The 16159-nt window shown below is 42.0% G+C and overlaps 1 protein-coding gene across 1 annotated transcript in view; it reads right to left on the bottom strand.

Annotated features, from left to right (window-relative positions):
• Positions 1-15797, bottom strand: part of ACTR3 (actin related protein 3) — a 28647-nt gene extending 12850 nt beyond the window's left edge. The window contains exons 1-2 of the mRNA XM_059852597.1: positions 15620-15797; positions 791-846 (exon numbers count right to left, since the gene is read on the bottom strand). Of these exons, the coding sequence (XP_059708580.1) occupies positions 791-846; positions 15620-15663 (100 nt within the window). The 5' untranslated portion in view covers positions 15664-15797. The remainder of the gene's footprint in view (positions 1-790; positions 847-15619) is intronic.
• Between the last annotated feature and the right edge of the window lie 362 nt (positions 15798-16159).

Genomic DNA, 16159 nt, shown 5'->3' with positions numbered 1-16159 from the left:
GTGCTAAAGCAGTATTAGTTCCAGCTCTCTTCCTGTTGAATTTGCAGGGAAAACTGGGTGTGCTAATTATTCCTTTTCACCAGGATGTAATCCATGATTACTTTGGCACAGATGAACAATGAGGAACTGCCAAGTGGTGTAGGAGGTCAAAAGGTGAAGCATTTCTAAGGGAAGCTGAGTGAGCTCCACTCTCTGGAGTAGAACTTTATCTCTTCAAGTGGGAGAAACAGTTCAGGAGCCAGGCAGCAAATAAATAAGCTGCCCTACATGGGGGAAAAACTTGACACGGTTTCTTGTTACATTTGCAAAATACAGTAAATTAACACAGCTGTAATACTGACAACTTCCAGGCAAGCAGAACATTTTAAACCCTAGAGATACTAAATCATACAATTTTAATTTTTTTCCAGTTATAATCAACTCAATATTTCAGCAGATAAATCAATAAATGGGGGGAAAAAATAATCTCCTAAAAGGTAAATGTAGCCATGCTACTGGATTTTTACATTATTTCAATGTCCAGAAAAATCAGCTTCAACTATTAATATCCTTTTTTAAATGAATGTATCTTTCTAAACTGAGTACCCGCAGCAAAACAAAAAAGCCACATTATTACTCTGTGTCATCACTCAGAGATCAAGAAATTCTCTTTTAATGTTGGTTTCTCCTGGTGTTGCAGTTTTTTGGGGTTTTTTTTTTTTTGCTTTGTTTTGTTTTTTTTTTTTTAATGGCTTGTTACAGAAAGTCCAAGAGTAACTTTAGCACTGATACACAAGTAACAAATACTTACATGAAGGGATAATGAACTGGGGTTCAGTATTACCCGCATATCCGAGCTTTGTATACCTGTAGAGGCAAAAAAAGATTTGGTGCAATATTTAATACCACAAATAACAAAGACATCTCATTTTTTTAATGAACAGACCCCTGCTCAGCAGCTAGTGTCTTCAAAGAAATATTTTCATATAGCTAATGCTGGTGGTAAAAGTGTTTTTGTAATTCCACTGTGGGGGAAAAAGCTGCCCTGCCTATGGACTGCCAGCTGGGCATGAGGCATAGCTGTTCATCCTCATGTCACAAGCAGCTAGCTGATAATGCCAAGTCCTAGCATAAGCCATTCCATTTCACAAATGGAAAACCGTGTCAAAATGTGCCTTATAAGAATAAAGAAATCAAGGGGAAAATAACTACATGCCTTCACCCAGTGTCCAAAATGTGCTACGGATATATATGTTATCTTCATTATTACAATGCAAGAAAACTGAAGAAATTAACAAAGTACTCATGAAAAACTCAGGGTACCAAAACCAGCTGCTAGAAATGCTGTCACTGAAGCAGCACAGGCAAATTCTGAAGCATGCAGACCAAAATGCACAGCTGTAGCTCAAGAGTTAGAGCATACCCACATGTTTTTAACAAACATAGACGTGACAAAGTTTTTGTTTTATTTGAGTGCAGCTGCACTGAATTAGCACCATCAGCAAAGGCATGAAGGCTGTAGTAGCACCTCTGCAGCTTTCAGCACTCTGACGTAAAGCTGGAAGATCTTAGGAGGTGTAAGGCAGCAGTAACTCAAACAAACCATAAATCCATGGCAGTGACACAGCAGGAGGCTGGGCTGCCCAGGCTGGGAGGGGAGTGCTGCTGCTGCAGCTCTGCTGCCATGCCCCACGCAGCAGTGAGCAGCAACACCTACACAATTTCCATCCCTGATGCTAATTGCACCCATCAGCGCTGGCAAGACACCAGATCTCACAGGGAAGGGGGGTTTCTCTCTGAACAACGAAGCGGTTAGCACAGGACCTCATCTAACACCACAAGTGCTTTGCAGGAGATGTATTTTCAAAGCTGGAAAGAGGATCTTGTGTGTAACACACTATAACAGTTGTGAGTAACCACGCACAGAAACTTGACTTCATACCAACCAACAGGAATGCTTCTTGACAAAGTAAACTCTGCAGGCAGATGACCAATAATGAAAAAAGAAACTATCAGAAAGAACTTCACACCTCATGAAGACATTAGGCACTGTATGTGCCTCAACTCAGGAAATGCAACTTGGATTTTGCTCACTGAAGCTTGATTTTCTTCTTAAAGATTTACTTCCCAGAAGAAATATCAAGAATTCCACAAACTGGTGCTTCTTTAACCTATCATGCAGAGTACAACTGCTCACGGTATTTATATTGTTTTAAGAGGCTTTTAGTGCCACAATTACTAAGTAAACCAGCAAATACTGACTCACTCCCTCTACCTTCCCCTGCAAACCAGAACTGTGGCATGCAGATTTTAAAGCTAAATCTACACAAGAACTTTGGAGCCTGAATGCTATGTAAGCCTACAACGAGATTAGAAGTGGTTTTTAACAGTTAAAAAAGTTAAAACTGTTTGATTATTAAACTCAGTATTTCAAAGAAAGCAAAAGCTCAACTGTTGCAGGTAACTGGCAGCTTAGTTGCTTGTGGGTGGGAGTCTGCCCAGCACACACACAGCCAGCAAGCCTGAAAGAAAAATCATCTCATGAAAGATGCATTTTACATAAAAGAGCGTATTCAGACATAAAATCAGCATATATAAAAATACTATGGCCTACTCAGCAAGAAGTGTACTGACTCAGGGAAAAAAAAAGTAGTGCATTTTTAAGCTTCCAAGAAAAGGGGGAAAAAAATCTGCACAATATCTCTGAATATTAGAGCACTGTACCAGCAAGTCTCCAGTGCAGTGCCCTACACAACACTTCACATCTCTCATGTACAAGACTTCCTTGCACCCCTGGAACTCCAGCATTACTGGCACATGGGCCAGGGATGGGCCCCCTGCTGCCCTGGGAGCCTCAGGCTCACAGCACAGCCAGGGACCATGGCACAACACATTATAATCACTAAACCTGATTTTATAAATAAATGCATAAAGAGATACCCTTGAGCTAAAATGGGGTCTAAAAATGTGATAGGTGAAGCAAAAAGCTAAGGTAAAACTCAATGAAAGTTGATAAAAATCTTAAATAATAAATGCACAATCTAGTCACCGTGGGATTCTTTACAAATTAACTTTTGCAGATATGAGGCTTTATTCAGACTGATCAGATCTATCACTCACTTGAAGTAAATATTTAACTCACATGAAAAGAAGGATACTATAGTCAATCCAGATTCCATAAGTATGCAGTTTCCATAAGGACTTCTTACATAGCAACGTGTGTCTGACTAATCAATGATTCACAGGGGAACAAGGCACACCCCAGCTTCCCCAGGGTAGGAATCACTCCTGCTACAGAAAAAGAATCCTGATAGTAGAGATATCATAAGGCAGTACCAACTCTGGATTTTCCATAAATCACCCCTGGTCTTGCTACCCAGATTTGAAGAGTGGCAGAAGGGACTTGCATGGAGACAGGCAGGCACACCCCATTAATGAGACCTGGACTCAGCTTTCCCATATGGAATCTGGGGCATTCAGCAGTAAGGGCACAAGGCACTGCACACAGCACAGTAATGGTATAAGCTGATTTCTATTAAAATCTGTAACACAGAACTGATTTACAAAATCCCAAAGGTGAGAGCCTGGACTGTTGGGGTGTTTCCCTCCTACTTCTCTGCATTCAGCTCCCTGAAGTGTTTCTGTAGGCCTACTAGCTCATAAAAAAAAAAAAAAAAAAAAAAAAAAAGGAAAAAACCTCTAAGAAACAATCAGGCAAAAATTTGTTGGATAATCATGGCCTTTAGTTCAGAAAATCAGCTACAGAGTATTCAAGAGTATCCAAGTACACATTCTCTATACATATGTGCATGTATACATGGACATGGAGAACCATATACACTGTTTCCCACACTCTCTCTCAGCATGCATACATATATTATACATATATATATATATATGTAGTGCTGGTATTTCCCAGTGACTTCCCTGTAATACCTTCTCCAAAAGGCAGCACCACTCTCTAGTCTACAGAGATGTGATAAATAAACATTATCTTTTTGTAATAGACATTCAAAGCAAAACAGGTTTGGGAGAGCAACTAATGAAGGTTCCTTCTGAGTTGACTCTACTAACCTCTATCTCACCTATCAGCAGAGAAATATCTTCAGCATGTGATCATCACCCTCAAAAACTCACATCCTGAAAGTGCACAGCAGCTCTGCACTCTCTGCCCAAAAGCTCTCTGGAAGGACAGCCAAAGGGCTTCCCACAATGTTCTCAGCAGCACTAATGGGATTTCTTACATGTGCTCTCTCACCTAGAATAGATGTTTCTGAGGCTGTGACACAAAAGCAATGTCACTGGGAGGTTACTTGTGCATTAGTCACGCAGACAATTTTAAAGCCAAGAGGAAACAGTGCTGAGGGTAAGAACTTGTAACAAGGATGTCATTACCAAACCTCCATCTGCAAACCACAAACTATGACCATGTGCCTTTGCTCCACTGCTTTCCTACCCACAAGAAATGCCATTCTCCCAAGTTATACACCCTAGTTCAAACACAACTGCAATTCAACAAAAGTGAGGAATAGCGGGACAACTGCTTCGTGGGCAATGCAGTTGTCCAGCTGCTCCTGAAGTACCACAGAGCTGGAGGGGGTCCAACACAAATTGTGCCATTTCTCTGACAGCTCCACACAAAGACAGGAGTTAACTGAGCACAAGCAGACAAGAGCACTCAAGGACAAGCATCACCTGATCTCCAATTCCTAGAGTAAATCTGGGTTGCAGCCTATTCCTCAGCTACTCCTAATGACCTGGGCTAATAGAAATGTCACACATTTAAAACGCACACACACAAACAGAAGTAAGATGTACCTGCAATGCTGGTCCCACTGGAAAGTTACAAAGCAACTTGAAAAACAAACAAAAAAAGGAACCATTTTTCTGTGGGAAAAGTAAAGCAAGTGGGAATATAAAACCCAAAACTGACAGGAAATCAAAATGGTGTCTTTCTGGTTTACCTTCAAGGAGCATCATCAGCAAAACAAGGGCATTTTGTTCAGAGGGCTATTTTTTTCTTCTTGTTCAAACTGCTCTCTTCATGATGGTTCTGAATTACTGTTCACCATCTGAGCCACAGTCTTTCTGTGCAAGTTCTCACTCCAAATACAACACATCCTTTGCCTGTATTTCACCCTGCAGATGCAATGGGTTTCCCAGGCACCATACGTGTGTAACTGCTAACATTCTGTTTTCATGTGTACCACAGCCCATACATCAAGCCCAGCAAGGTTTCCCTACCTAAAACACACCTCAGTTCCTACGCAGAACACATCCAAGTGGTGATGCTCCAAGCAAGTCTAAAATCCAGTGATTAGATTAGGCTTTACACAGTTAAATGCATTTATTCTTAAATGTAAGCTGATACTGCCTTTTTGCAAGGTGTCACACTTGCTAAGGCAGCAGGAGATCTCTGCTCCATATCCCCTTCCATGCAAATGGGTCTGGAGCCAATCTCCCATTTCCCTTGAGAGCCTCTTCCCATGTGTTTATGAACTCTCCTGAGGCAGGAGTGCTCTGCATTTCTTTACTGAAACCACGTGGAAAAAAAACTCCAGGAAACAAGGGCCAAACACAGAAAATAAGATGATTGCAACACTCATCATTCAACACATGTTCATTGCTGGCTAAATGATCTTAACTCAAAAAATTGTAATCATGTAAAGCAGGATATAGAAGGCACTACAGAAAAGATCAGACTGTGGAGATTTTATGGAGAACATGCACCTGGTAATATATTCAAGAGGGCATGAAAAAAAATCTCATGGCAAAAACTCCAAGTTTTTTAACAGAGTGGAAAGGGATTCTTCTCTTCAATACCAGTTCCTTACACATGGTCTGTCCATCAAAGACTTTATCAAAAAGGGCTTTCTTGTTTTAACTGGCATAGACAGGGATTATAAAATAGATACCATGTTTTTACTGTCTGATATCTTCTGATAACAGCTGCCTAAAAAATAAATGAAGCATTTCTCAAACATGGATGAATTCCTAGTCTTCATACACAGAGCCCCATGTGACTGAAAAGCCTGAACAAGCCCTTATGATTTTACTTGTTGTTTTCCTTCTATCATCCTTCTTGTATCAGGATTGTTCTCTCATCCAGATGGGACTGAACTTCCATATGGGAAGTATCTACTTCTCATATCATGTGAAGAGAAATTACGAGAAAATTCCAGTGAAAGAGGAAAGCTGTCTTGCCCCTTAAAAAAAGGTCTCAGCTCTAGCATCAGGTGCAAATTGGTTAAGCAGCAGCAGAAGTCCCTGAAGGACTGATTACATTAGGAAAATGGGACTTGCATTAATAAATTAGTTTACTATCTCTTTTTAAATGTCCTTGATAAAACATAAGACAGCAAGATTTTGAAATTAGCCATGTTTTTCATATTTTACATCTTTAGCTAATATAGTTTACCTTTCACACATTACTAGTTTGCATTTTTAAATAGCAGCTGCTTCTGTCAAATTTGAAAACATTTTTGATCAACAGGTGTTTTAAGTAATCAATAGTGGAAACCAAAGAAATTGCTCTATACGTGGAAAAAATCCACAAGATCAGAAGCACTCTCAGGTAAAGAGAATCTTCAATTGCAGATAAGTCACATGAAGGGATGGTAAAAGGGAGTACAGTATTTCACTGACATATGGGACCTCTAGGTAGCAGAGGTATTAAAAATCTCACAGTCTACAAACTTGACCATGGAATTAACTGTACTACTGTGTGTTTGAAACTATCATTTTACAGTATTTCCCCCCCAAAATACCAGCCCACTCAAGCAAGAGCCTTTACCTTGGCAACAAATACTTCTGTGCCACATACTGAAACTATCACAGTGAAACAAACCATAAGAAGATTGGTGAGCAATTTAATAAATGAGCTTAAAAGCAGCTTGAAAGAGAATTGCTTCTAGCAAAGGTTTATTTCCTAAATAGACAAAAACCACCTTTAAAAAAAGACTGATTTATCTTTAAAGGCATCTCTATTTTTGTGTAGAAATTTATCCAGTGCTGCTTTTTATGAGCAGCTACCTCTACAACTCAGAGGACAGACAACTGTACTGCTCACTAGTAAAATCCAGCTAAAATGGGGAGTGAAAACCACAAAGACACAACACAGCTGCACACAGCCAGACTAGAGGCACGAGAGGAACAAGGGGACAAAAGCAGCCTGTGCTGCACAGCACTCAGAATAAATTACACATGCAGTGTAATACAGGTCTCCAGGTGCCATTTTTAACACCAGTCTGGAGAACAGAGGAAGCTACTGCATTGTGCTGCTTCTAACTTTACTACCATTTGGATGGAGTAGAAGAGCAACAACTTTCAATTTTGCTTTCTGTTTATTACCACCAAATCTTTGAAAATCAACCAACCAACCAAAAATTAGTAACACTGGTAAGCTGGCTCTGGAAAAGTTCTCCTGAAAGTAAAGAGGAAGATAAGATGCATTTATGTCCAAAAAACTGGCTTATAATTGAGCCATGAAAAGTGGACTTGAAACCAGCCCATACTTAAAGTGTTTTCAACTAACAAAATCCAAACTGTGGCATCCTAATGATACTACCACATAAACTTATAGTCTTTGCCAATTTAATCTGTACTTGTAAAACCATTTCTAATATTTAATGCTGGCATACAGTTTAACACAAAAGTTAAAGCTTTTCTCTGACTGCATTTTCCTTAAAATAAGAAGAGCAAATGGCTTTGGATATTATCTTTGTATAATGAGAGTAGAGTAGTTTGAGGCAAAATGTTCCCTTTCTACTTGCTGCTTCCTTTGAGACTTCTAGACTAATTCATGTTAACAAGTGTCTTAACAGTGCCTCTGTGTTACACCACACCCACACAGCACTCACCTATACTGACAGGCTTTTTAATAAATTTGTATTTCATTTTTCCAGGCTTTCTGAGCATTTTTCACAGCCTGCCTACTCCATGCAGTATTTCCAAATACTGAGGAAAGAATGCCCAAAAGTTTGGCAGCCTTACATGAATAATTACTTAACAGTGTAAGTTATTTAGTATGAGGGGGAGATTTATTTGGCAACTTTCTACATCATTTACCCAAAATAATCTAACATCAGGAGTTGGACTCAATTATCCCTGTGGGTCCTTTCCAACTCAGAATATTCTATGACTGCACAGACATTTATCAGGAAGAAAAAAAAAACCAAGAAAATGAATGAATTATACATATTTTTCAACAGATAAAGCAAGGAAGGATCAATTGAATGGACACATACATAACCTGCAATAAACAAAATCCTGCACTTGAAGAAATTAAACAGATGAAATCTAAGTCTTGTGATGCAGAAAAAGCCTGACTTGACTTGAAAGTTTCTTCAAGCAAATGTATTAAGGAGCTAAAACTGTAAAGTTCTTCCACATAAAAAAAAAAAAGGTGAGCTTTTGTGCTTGCTATTTGCAGTTTCAGCACTTGAGAGCTCCAGCTTTGACCCAAGAGCTGTGTAGAGGGCAGGATGAGACTGAATGGCCTGGGAGAGCAGGGATGGAGGGCAGGAGCACCCAGCAAGCACCAAGGGATTGGCCCAGCATTCCCAATCTGCCCCATTATCACTTTAGCCTTTCAGCAGGTAACCAAATGTTTTCCATCAAGAGCAGGCTTGCACCTAAAGCACCAGATTACATATTTATCACGTTACACCACATTTGTAATAAAAGACTGTTTCAATTAGAAACAGTTGGCTCGTAGAAAAAAACTCAGCTGCAGACAAAAACATAGCAGTAAATCTTGTTTAATATAAAAAGCAGGTCTCATTTAACAGGATCACAGAGATTCTGCAGTCTGACAGTAAGTATGCAAGCCGTGGTATTGTAAAAGCTCCTGCAGATGACAAACAATGTTCTGTATCTAAGGCAAGTCATGACAAAAAAAATACTAATACTGAAAACCTAGACAAGAGGTATGATAAAAATTTCAATCTGGATTCATCCATTGATAGCATTTATCTATCAAAATAAACTATCAACCTCTTGTCTGCATCTTGCTCTCTACAGCCTGAGCACGCCAAAACACATCCTGTGCACAGCTGCAAACATTTGCACTGACCACAAGAGAATAATAAAGAGAAAAAGGAAATCCCAGAAAAAAATCAAAACCGTACATTCAGCTAGAGTTTTTCCATCTAGCCTTAAAAATGCAAACCCATGATCAGAACAAAAATAAAAAGATATGAATCGTACTATACCCTACATTAAGTCAGCAGATAAAATTATTCTTTTTTTCAATTTTGGATGTAACTGAATAAACAAAACCCCAGCAATACATCACTAGTAGCACTTGGAAAGGATTGATGCTTCATTTTGATGGTTAAATGATCCCGCTATGGGCACTAACAAGTTTGCAATCCAATTGGTATCTTTAAACATCTACCCGAGGATGATTTCTGTTAGACTGGTACACTTAAATATATTTTAGTTCAGTGATCAAAAATCAAAGAATCAAAGATTAAAGCAATAGAGATTCCTTTTCCTACACTGAGCAGAAAAGAACTTGGAATTTCCTTGAGGACAAACCCAAGTATGTTTTTAGTTATTTTACCTTTGAAATTAACCTTGACTCTCTAAAGTCTTCTAACTTTGGACAAGCATTCATTTAAAGTTCTATTTTAAAAAGTTTGTTTGAAATTGTTGAAACCTTTTAGCCTGTCCCAAAGAAAGCCTGCAATGATGAAACTAAATGTTGAGCCACGATGTTGAAACTTTCCAATTGCATGAACTAACAGACCCACTGCAAAGTTTCTTAGACGTGCCTACAAAACAACAGAGAACATGAATTACTACTCAGAACTGGTACAATATTTCTGAACTCAGAAAAACTGCATTTTTAATTAATTTAGACCAGTAAAGGTCCCTAGGAGTCATGCAATCAACACACTTGCTGGGCAGAAAGTCCAAGCCAGGTACTAAACACACCAAGGGACAAGGAGGGCACCTGCCCATCCCAGGTACACCTCAAACCCTGCCCCAAGCAGGAGCCCTGCAGTTCACACAAGGAGGTTCATTAATCTTTAACTTAACAGATCCAGCCCAGGGATGCAAGTGGATCCCTCTACCCTGAAATGCCATTGCCCCTTTCCTCTGTATCAAGCACAAGTGAGACACAGGAAAAGAGGAGCAGAAACTGAAGGACTGGAAGGTGCCATGCATCTTGAATGGCTTCTGGAATGCACTAAATATAACAAGATATAAACTGATTCCTACGATGGAATTACCCAAAAAAAAAAAAGGGTGTGTCAGCAGAAATAGATGTACTCCTAATTGAACTCCTATTATTCCTAATAATATTGCATACTCTGAGCATTTAGTATTGCAACATGGACTGTGATGCATTAGAATCATCCAAGAGACACCACAGGTCATCATTCAGCCTTCCAAGTGTCCTTGCAAAGGTTTTTTAAATGTATTAAATCAATTCTTAACCTAGTACAATTCCTTTTTCCAAGTGAAGGATGAGACATTTCCCCCTCCCTCCCTAACCACACTTCAGCCACGGGCAAGCAAAAGATACTCTTAAAACCCTGGAAGAGGATTTTTTCCAAATGCCATCAAGAAAATATTTTTTCCATGCTTTCCATATTGAAAAATTACTTCTGGGATGACACAACACAGAAAATTCAGACCAAAAGAGAAAATTTTCATGAAGACTGAAGCCCATAGAAGGTTGTGACAAGCTATCCAGTTGAAGTATTAACTGTAAAAATATCATGGTGCTGAAATCTTTATACTAAACATAAGTTAGGCTTGGAAAAACCTGTAGAAATGAACCATGCCTGGAACATTAGGAAAGAAAAATAATTTCAAGGCACGGTATAAGATAGTAAAAAGTTCAAGAGCTCACAAAACAGGCTGTTACTTCCCCCTACACCTTGATTTTATAGCACTGGATTTCTGACCTCACAGATTTTTCTGTCTATGGAAGATTATTGCTTTTCATGAATCTTGTACTCATTTACACTCTCAGGTCAAAACCCAGAAGAGAAACAGAATGACATTATCCTGTCATACCTTATCACATCAGAAGACACTGAACCCATAAACACTTTGCTCTCCTTAAGAGCCATAGAGGTGTTGCATGAAGATTAACTAGAGCAGTAGGGTTTGTAGAGAATTTCCCCAAAGCAAAGCTCACTCCAGCCAGCTTCTGCTTTTCTGAGGTTCTGTGTGCTCAAATTTACTCTTCCTCCATTCACAGCACTGGTTAGAGAGACAAAATAGCTAAGAAACTCTCAGAGATGTAGGTGACTCATTCCAAAGAACAGCTTGCAACTCCACATCAAGAAACCCTGGAAATCCTGAGCAGCCTCAATTCTCTTGGCTCTCAGCTCAGCGGGAACCCAGACTTTCAGGAGGTGTCCAAGAAATCCTGAGTTCTCATCAAGAGCAGGAAGTCTTTCTCAAGTCAACCCTAAAACCTTTCACTCACCCCTAGTATGCAAAAAAGAAGTTAAAAAAATACATCACTTTTTGCAACCTGTGCATGGGAAATAAAAAAGGGAAATAAAAAGCTTGGCATAGGAGAAGGCAGAAAACAAGACCCATGACAACAGGCTGGGTTTTTTTCCACGCAATCATATAACCAATTTACTCAAGAAAAAGGTTTCCAACAGTCATGACCCTTCCAATAAAAGAGTCCTGAGTACATTAGAGAAGCTCGTCACCACTGACACTCAAGTATTGAATGGATCCACCTGGCAGCCATTGAAAGATGGCACACAAACCTGCAGAAAACAAAGCTCAGGTATAGAAAATACAAATAATATTCTGTAAATCCTTTTCAGTGCTATAATTAAGTTCTCATTTTAGAAGTGCAGTAGTTGCATAGCCACTTACTGCAGCTCAGCTGAAGAGCCATTAATTTGAACACTTGCAATTATCTGCCACCCCAAATGAGCTAATTCAGTGTTATACAAGTCACAGTGAACGAAAAAAAGTGCATTCACACAGAAAGACACAGTTAAAATCTACTTGTCAACCTAATCAAGCTAAATTCCAAAGTGGCGTAGGAAGAGCTTTTAATCATGACTCGCAGGCAGCGCTGTGCTCGCCTGTAGAAGAGGCAGCAAGAACAATTCAAATACCCAAAAGGCACAGAGCAAAAGACTGCAGCCTACTGTGATTAAAAAATGACTAAGAGCCTTTTCCTTTCTTTGGTACGTTGCTCACACACTTTATGGGAAGAACTCCATCTCATTTTTCTATTTTTAATTTTTGTTTTAAAATGAATGTAATTCTTAGATACATCAAGTATGAAGTAAGTCACATTCACAGCATATCTACTTACTTCAGGAAAATCAAAAATTTGCCAGTGTTTGAAGGATATAAGCAGCACATAGGTTCATAGCTCACTGTTCATGGACCTGGTGCCTATCTTTTGTGGAAAGGAGAGAAAGAGGGGCTCTCAGCAACCAAGTGAAGTCAAATTCACTACCAACATGGAAAAAGACTTCCTGACAATAAGGTCCACAGTGTTGTTCTACAGAATACCCAACAAACAATATACTTAAAACTAAACTAGACAAGGCTATCAGTTCTAGAATTAAATAATACTGGGTTTAGCAGTTATGTTAAACTAACTGGGCTCTTCAGATTTTTCCTATCATGCACAAATACTGCACAATTAAAAGGACAGTGCCTCAGACAAGCAGCTTCTAAAACCACAAGTATTTACTTGCTCTTCCTAGCTATCAATTACCTTATTTTCTAGGTATCAAGTTTGCTTCGGCAAAGAATGCAAATTTCAGAGTACAAATGTAATACTGGAAGAATTTCAGTTGCATCTGATTGCCATGTCACTGATTAAACCCATTTCCCAGCTCCAGTTGTATGACATGTACTTAGATGACCCCTAAAAAGTTTGACTGAGCTGTTAAAACCTCAAGCAACAGTCATCATGTTATCTCCCCAATCTCTTCTGTGTTTTTTGCCTCTTTATGCTTTGAAAGAAGTCCTTATCATTTGTATAATCTGTGCAGGCTGATGCTGAAAATTACAACTTTGCGGCCTTTCTCATTCCTCTGTCTTAGCCAGCAAAAATGCACACACATATTAGAAAAAAATTTAACACCCCAAATTTAACACTGAGATAAACAAACTGAACTGTGAACAAGCACAAGACATAGGAAGACACTCTTCAATACCACTTCTACAGCTGCCCTTTTGCTGATTGAGGTCAATTCTCCTGAGATTACAAACTATCAACCCTTTCCTCTAAAAAAAGCCTACTTACTGGAAAACCAGTGCACATTTAAAGCCTGTTCTAAGCAAGGCAGCTCCTTTCACCCTTTCTGTTTTGGCTGTATTTTCAAAACCTCTTTTCCTCTTTTTGGGGGCTATATTTAATTTGTCTGCTCTCTTTCATTCTGGCAGACAGGACAGAAGACAAACCTCAGCTGATCTGCACTGAGCACAGGGCTGACATAGTTCGTGCTCTCACAAAAAAAGTGAGATGGACTGGGAGGGCTGTAACAAATGAAAAATAAAAGCAAAGAGCATGATTATGCTATCATAACCCACTGCACTATTACGCAGCTGTTTCTCATACATCTCAACTATCATATTTTTCTTTTGTAAATTCACCACCTTACATTTTTGTCTACTGAAATTATTGAATTCAAACCACCCCAATACTCTGTAGTCTTTACAGTACTACAAGTCTTTACAGTACTACAAATCTTTGCCCCACTTTCTTGAAGCAGAATTTTACAGAATAACAACCCTGGATGATGAAATGCATCTGAAATGAAAAGCTTAGAGAGTAAAATAGGCTGGGCTGCATTAAAAAAAATACAGCGCACAAAATAGCATCTTAGAACATTTTTTCAAGATTTGTAGGGAAATAAATAAACAGGATCAAGACTTGGCTAACATCACATTCAAGAACATTACAGAGTACATCATCTGAAGTGAAGCTGATAAATGGTGTACTTGCACATACATCTTCCCCAGGAACACTTGCTTTAACATTCATGTCCCTTGGTACACCTCTCAAATCACGAAGTTATTTCTTCCACAGCTCTGAGCTTGCATGCTGCTCCTGCAGGGCATTGCTGAAAGCCTTAAGCAAATTTCTAATCCAGTGGTCACAACCTGCACTTTACAAACCTATAAAGATATAATTATTGCCTTTAATGGGACTACTGGTGATACACAAATGTGGGATGGGAAAAAGCCTCTGGTGGCATGTGGAAGAGTAGTTAGAAAACTTTTGCTCTGAAAGACAAACAGCAGATATACACATGTTAAATTCACATATACTTCTACCCACTCAGCTACACATCCTCATTCCCACTGTGCTAACTTTCCTCCATCCCACAGAACTCAAAGTTTTAATTCTGCTTTCACTACAGGAATGACTTCTTCATACAAGTGTTAGACATACATCAGTCACACACATACATATACCTGCTCTTCCTGAGGACCGATTTATTAATGTCCTACACTAAACAGATTCTTTTGAGGGGATGATGAGCATGTGCTTTCACAAACAACTGCTTAGGTTGCAGAACACACTCTTTCAAGAAAGCACGATAAATATCTGCATCTACAGAGCACTCATTGAAATTTTTCTTTATTTTTCGCAAGAGGGATGAGAAGTGAAACAAAAGTAAAAAACGAGTTAAAGAAGCAGTATGCCATCAGCGGCAGCTAAAGAGCTCTGGAAACACGGCAGTGTTTTCCCTTCCCATGAACAACAGGGGCCCGATGGAGCCGTTTCCTCTTTCCGACGGCCCCGCGGTCGGCGCTGCCCGAGCGCGCTCTGCTGCGAGCGGCCCCGCGGAGCCGCCCGGCCCCGCTTCCCACGGCCCCGCCGGGGCTGCCGCCCTGCCCCAGCCCCCGGAGCCGCGCAAAGGCCAGCCCGGCTCCCCGGGGCCTCCTCCCGCACCGCTCCCGGTGCTAGGGATCACTGGCACTGCGTTCCCTCCACCGCCTGGCAGCTGCTGAACGAAAAGAAGCGTTTCCAAAGCGGATTTGGTTCAGGTTTGACACTGAAAACTGCCTTATAAGGTATAAAAGCCCGAAAGCAGGAAGAGGCTTTGACAAAACTAAGGAAGTTCCTCTGCGCCTGCTCGATGGAAGGGGAGGGGTTTTTTTCTTCCACAGAGAGAAGTAACACAGAATAAATGACATTATCCGCACATTAAAACAAAAAATAAATACACACGATCCCCCCAGACGGCGCCGGGCAGAGCGGCGACTCCCCCACGCCGGGGATCCCAGGGGCTCTGGGCAGCCGCGAGAGCCGCGTCCCCGCTCGCCTCCCCCGGCCCCGCAGCCGCACAAGGTCCGGCAGCCGCACAAGGTCCCGCACCCCGGCCCGGGACCGATGGGGACGGCCCCGACCGGCTCCGGGCGGCCCGAGAGCAGCGAGCGGGGCCGCGCCGGGACGCGGCTCCCGCCAGGCGGAGAACGAAGGGCGGGGAAGGGAAGGCGGCTGGATGCTCCCCCCGGCCCAGCCCGGCCCGCTCCATCCCTCCCAGTACCGGCCCCGCGGCGGTTCGGGCGCGGCTGCCCGGCCCGGCAGCGCGACCCCCGCCGCCATCTGCAGCAGCATCGGCGGCGGAACCCGCCCGGCCCCGCCCCGGGCGGCCCCGAGCTGTCAGCGGCCGCGTCTCACCCCGTGCCGCAGTCCACCACGCAGGCCGGGAGCCGCCCTGCCATGCTGGTCGGTAGCGGCGGTGCTGGGGACGGCGGGCAGCCCTGGGCTCCGGCGGGGCTCGACGGGCTGCGCTCGGCGGCACCGAGGGACTTCCGCAGGGCGGGCGCTGCCTCCGCCCCCGCCCGCTCGCTCGCTGCCCGGCGAGCCCAAGATGGCTGACCCGCCCCGCCCCGTGACGTGCGGTGGCGCGGCCTCGCCCGCCGGGCGGAGCGGTCGAGCGCCCTCAGGGCGGCGGGAGCTGCTCGATCTCTGGTTGTCGCGGGTATAGCACGGGGTCAGTCTGGATGGAGAACGCCCCCGAGGTCACCGGCTCCGACCAGTGACCGAACGGCACCGTGTCAAAACAGAGCATGTGCCACGTCCAGGCTTTCCTTAAACACCTCCAGGGATGTGGCTCCACCACCTTCGTGGGCAATCACAGAACTGTGAGGGTTGGAAGGGACCTGAGGAGGTCATTCGGTCCATGCAGTGACACAGGAATGCATCCAGGTGGGCTCG

The sequence above is a fragment of the Haemorhous mexicanus genome, chromosome 8 (genome assembly GCF_027477595.1).
Source record: "Haemorhous mexicanus isolate bHaeMex1 chromosome 8, bHaeMex1.pri, whole genome shotgun sequence".
NCBI lineage: Eukaryota > Metazoa > Chordata > Aves > Passeriformes > Fringillidae > Haemorhous > Haemorhous mexicanus.
This window is presented reverse-complemented; position numbering and strand designations above follow the sequence as displayed.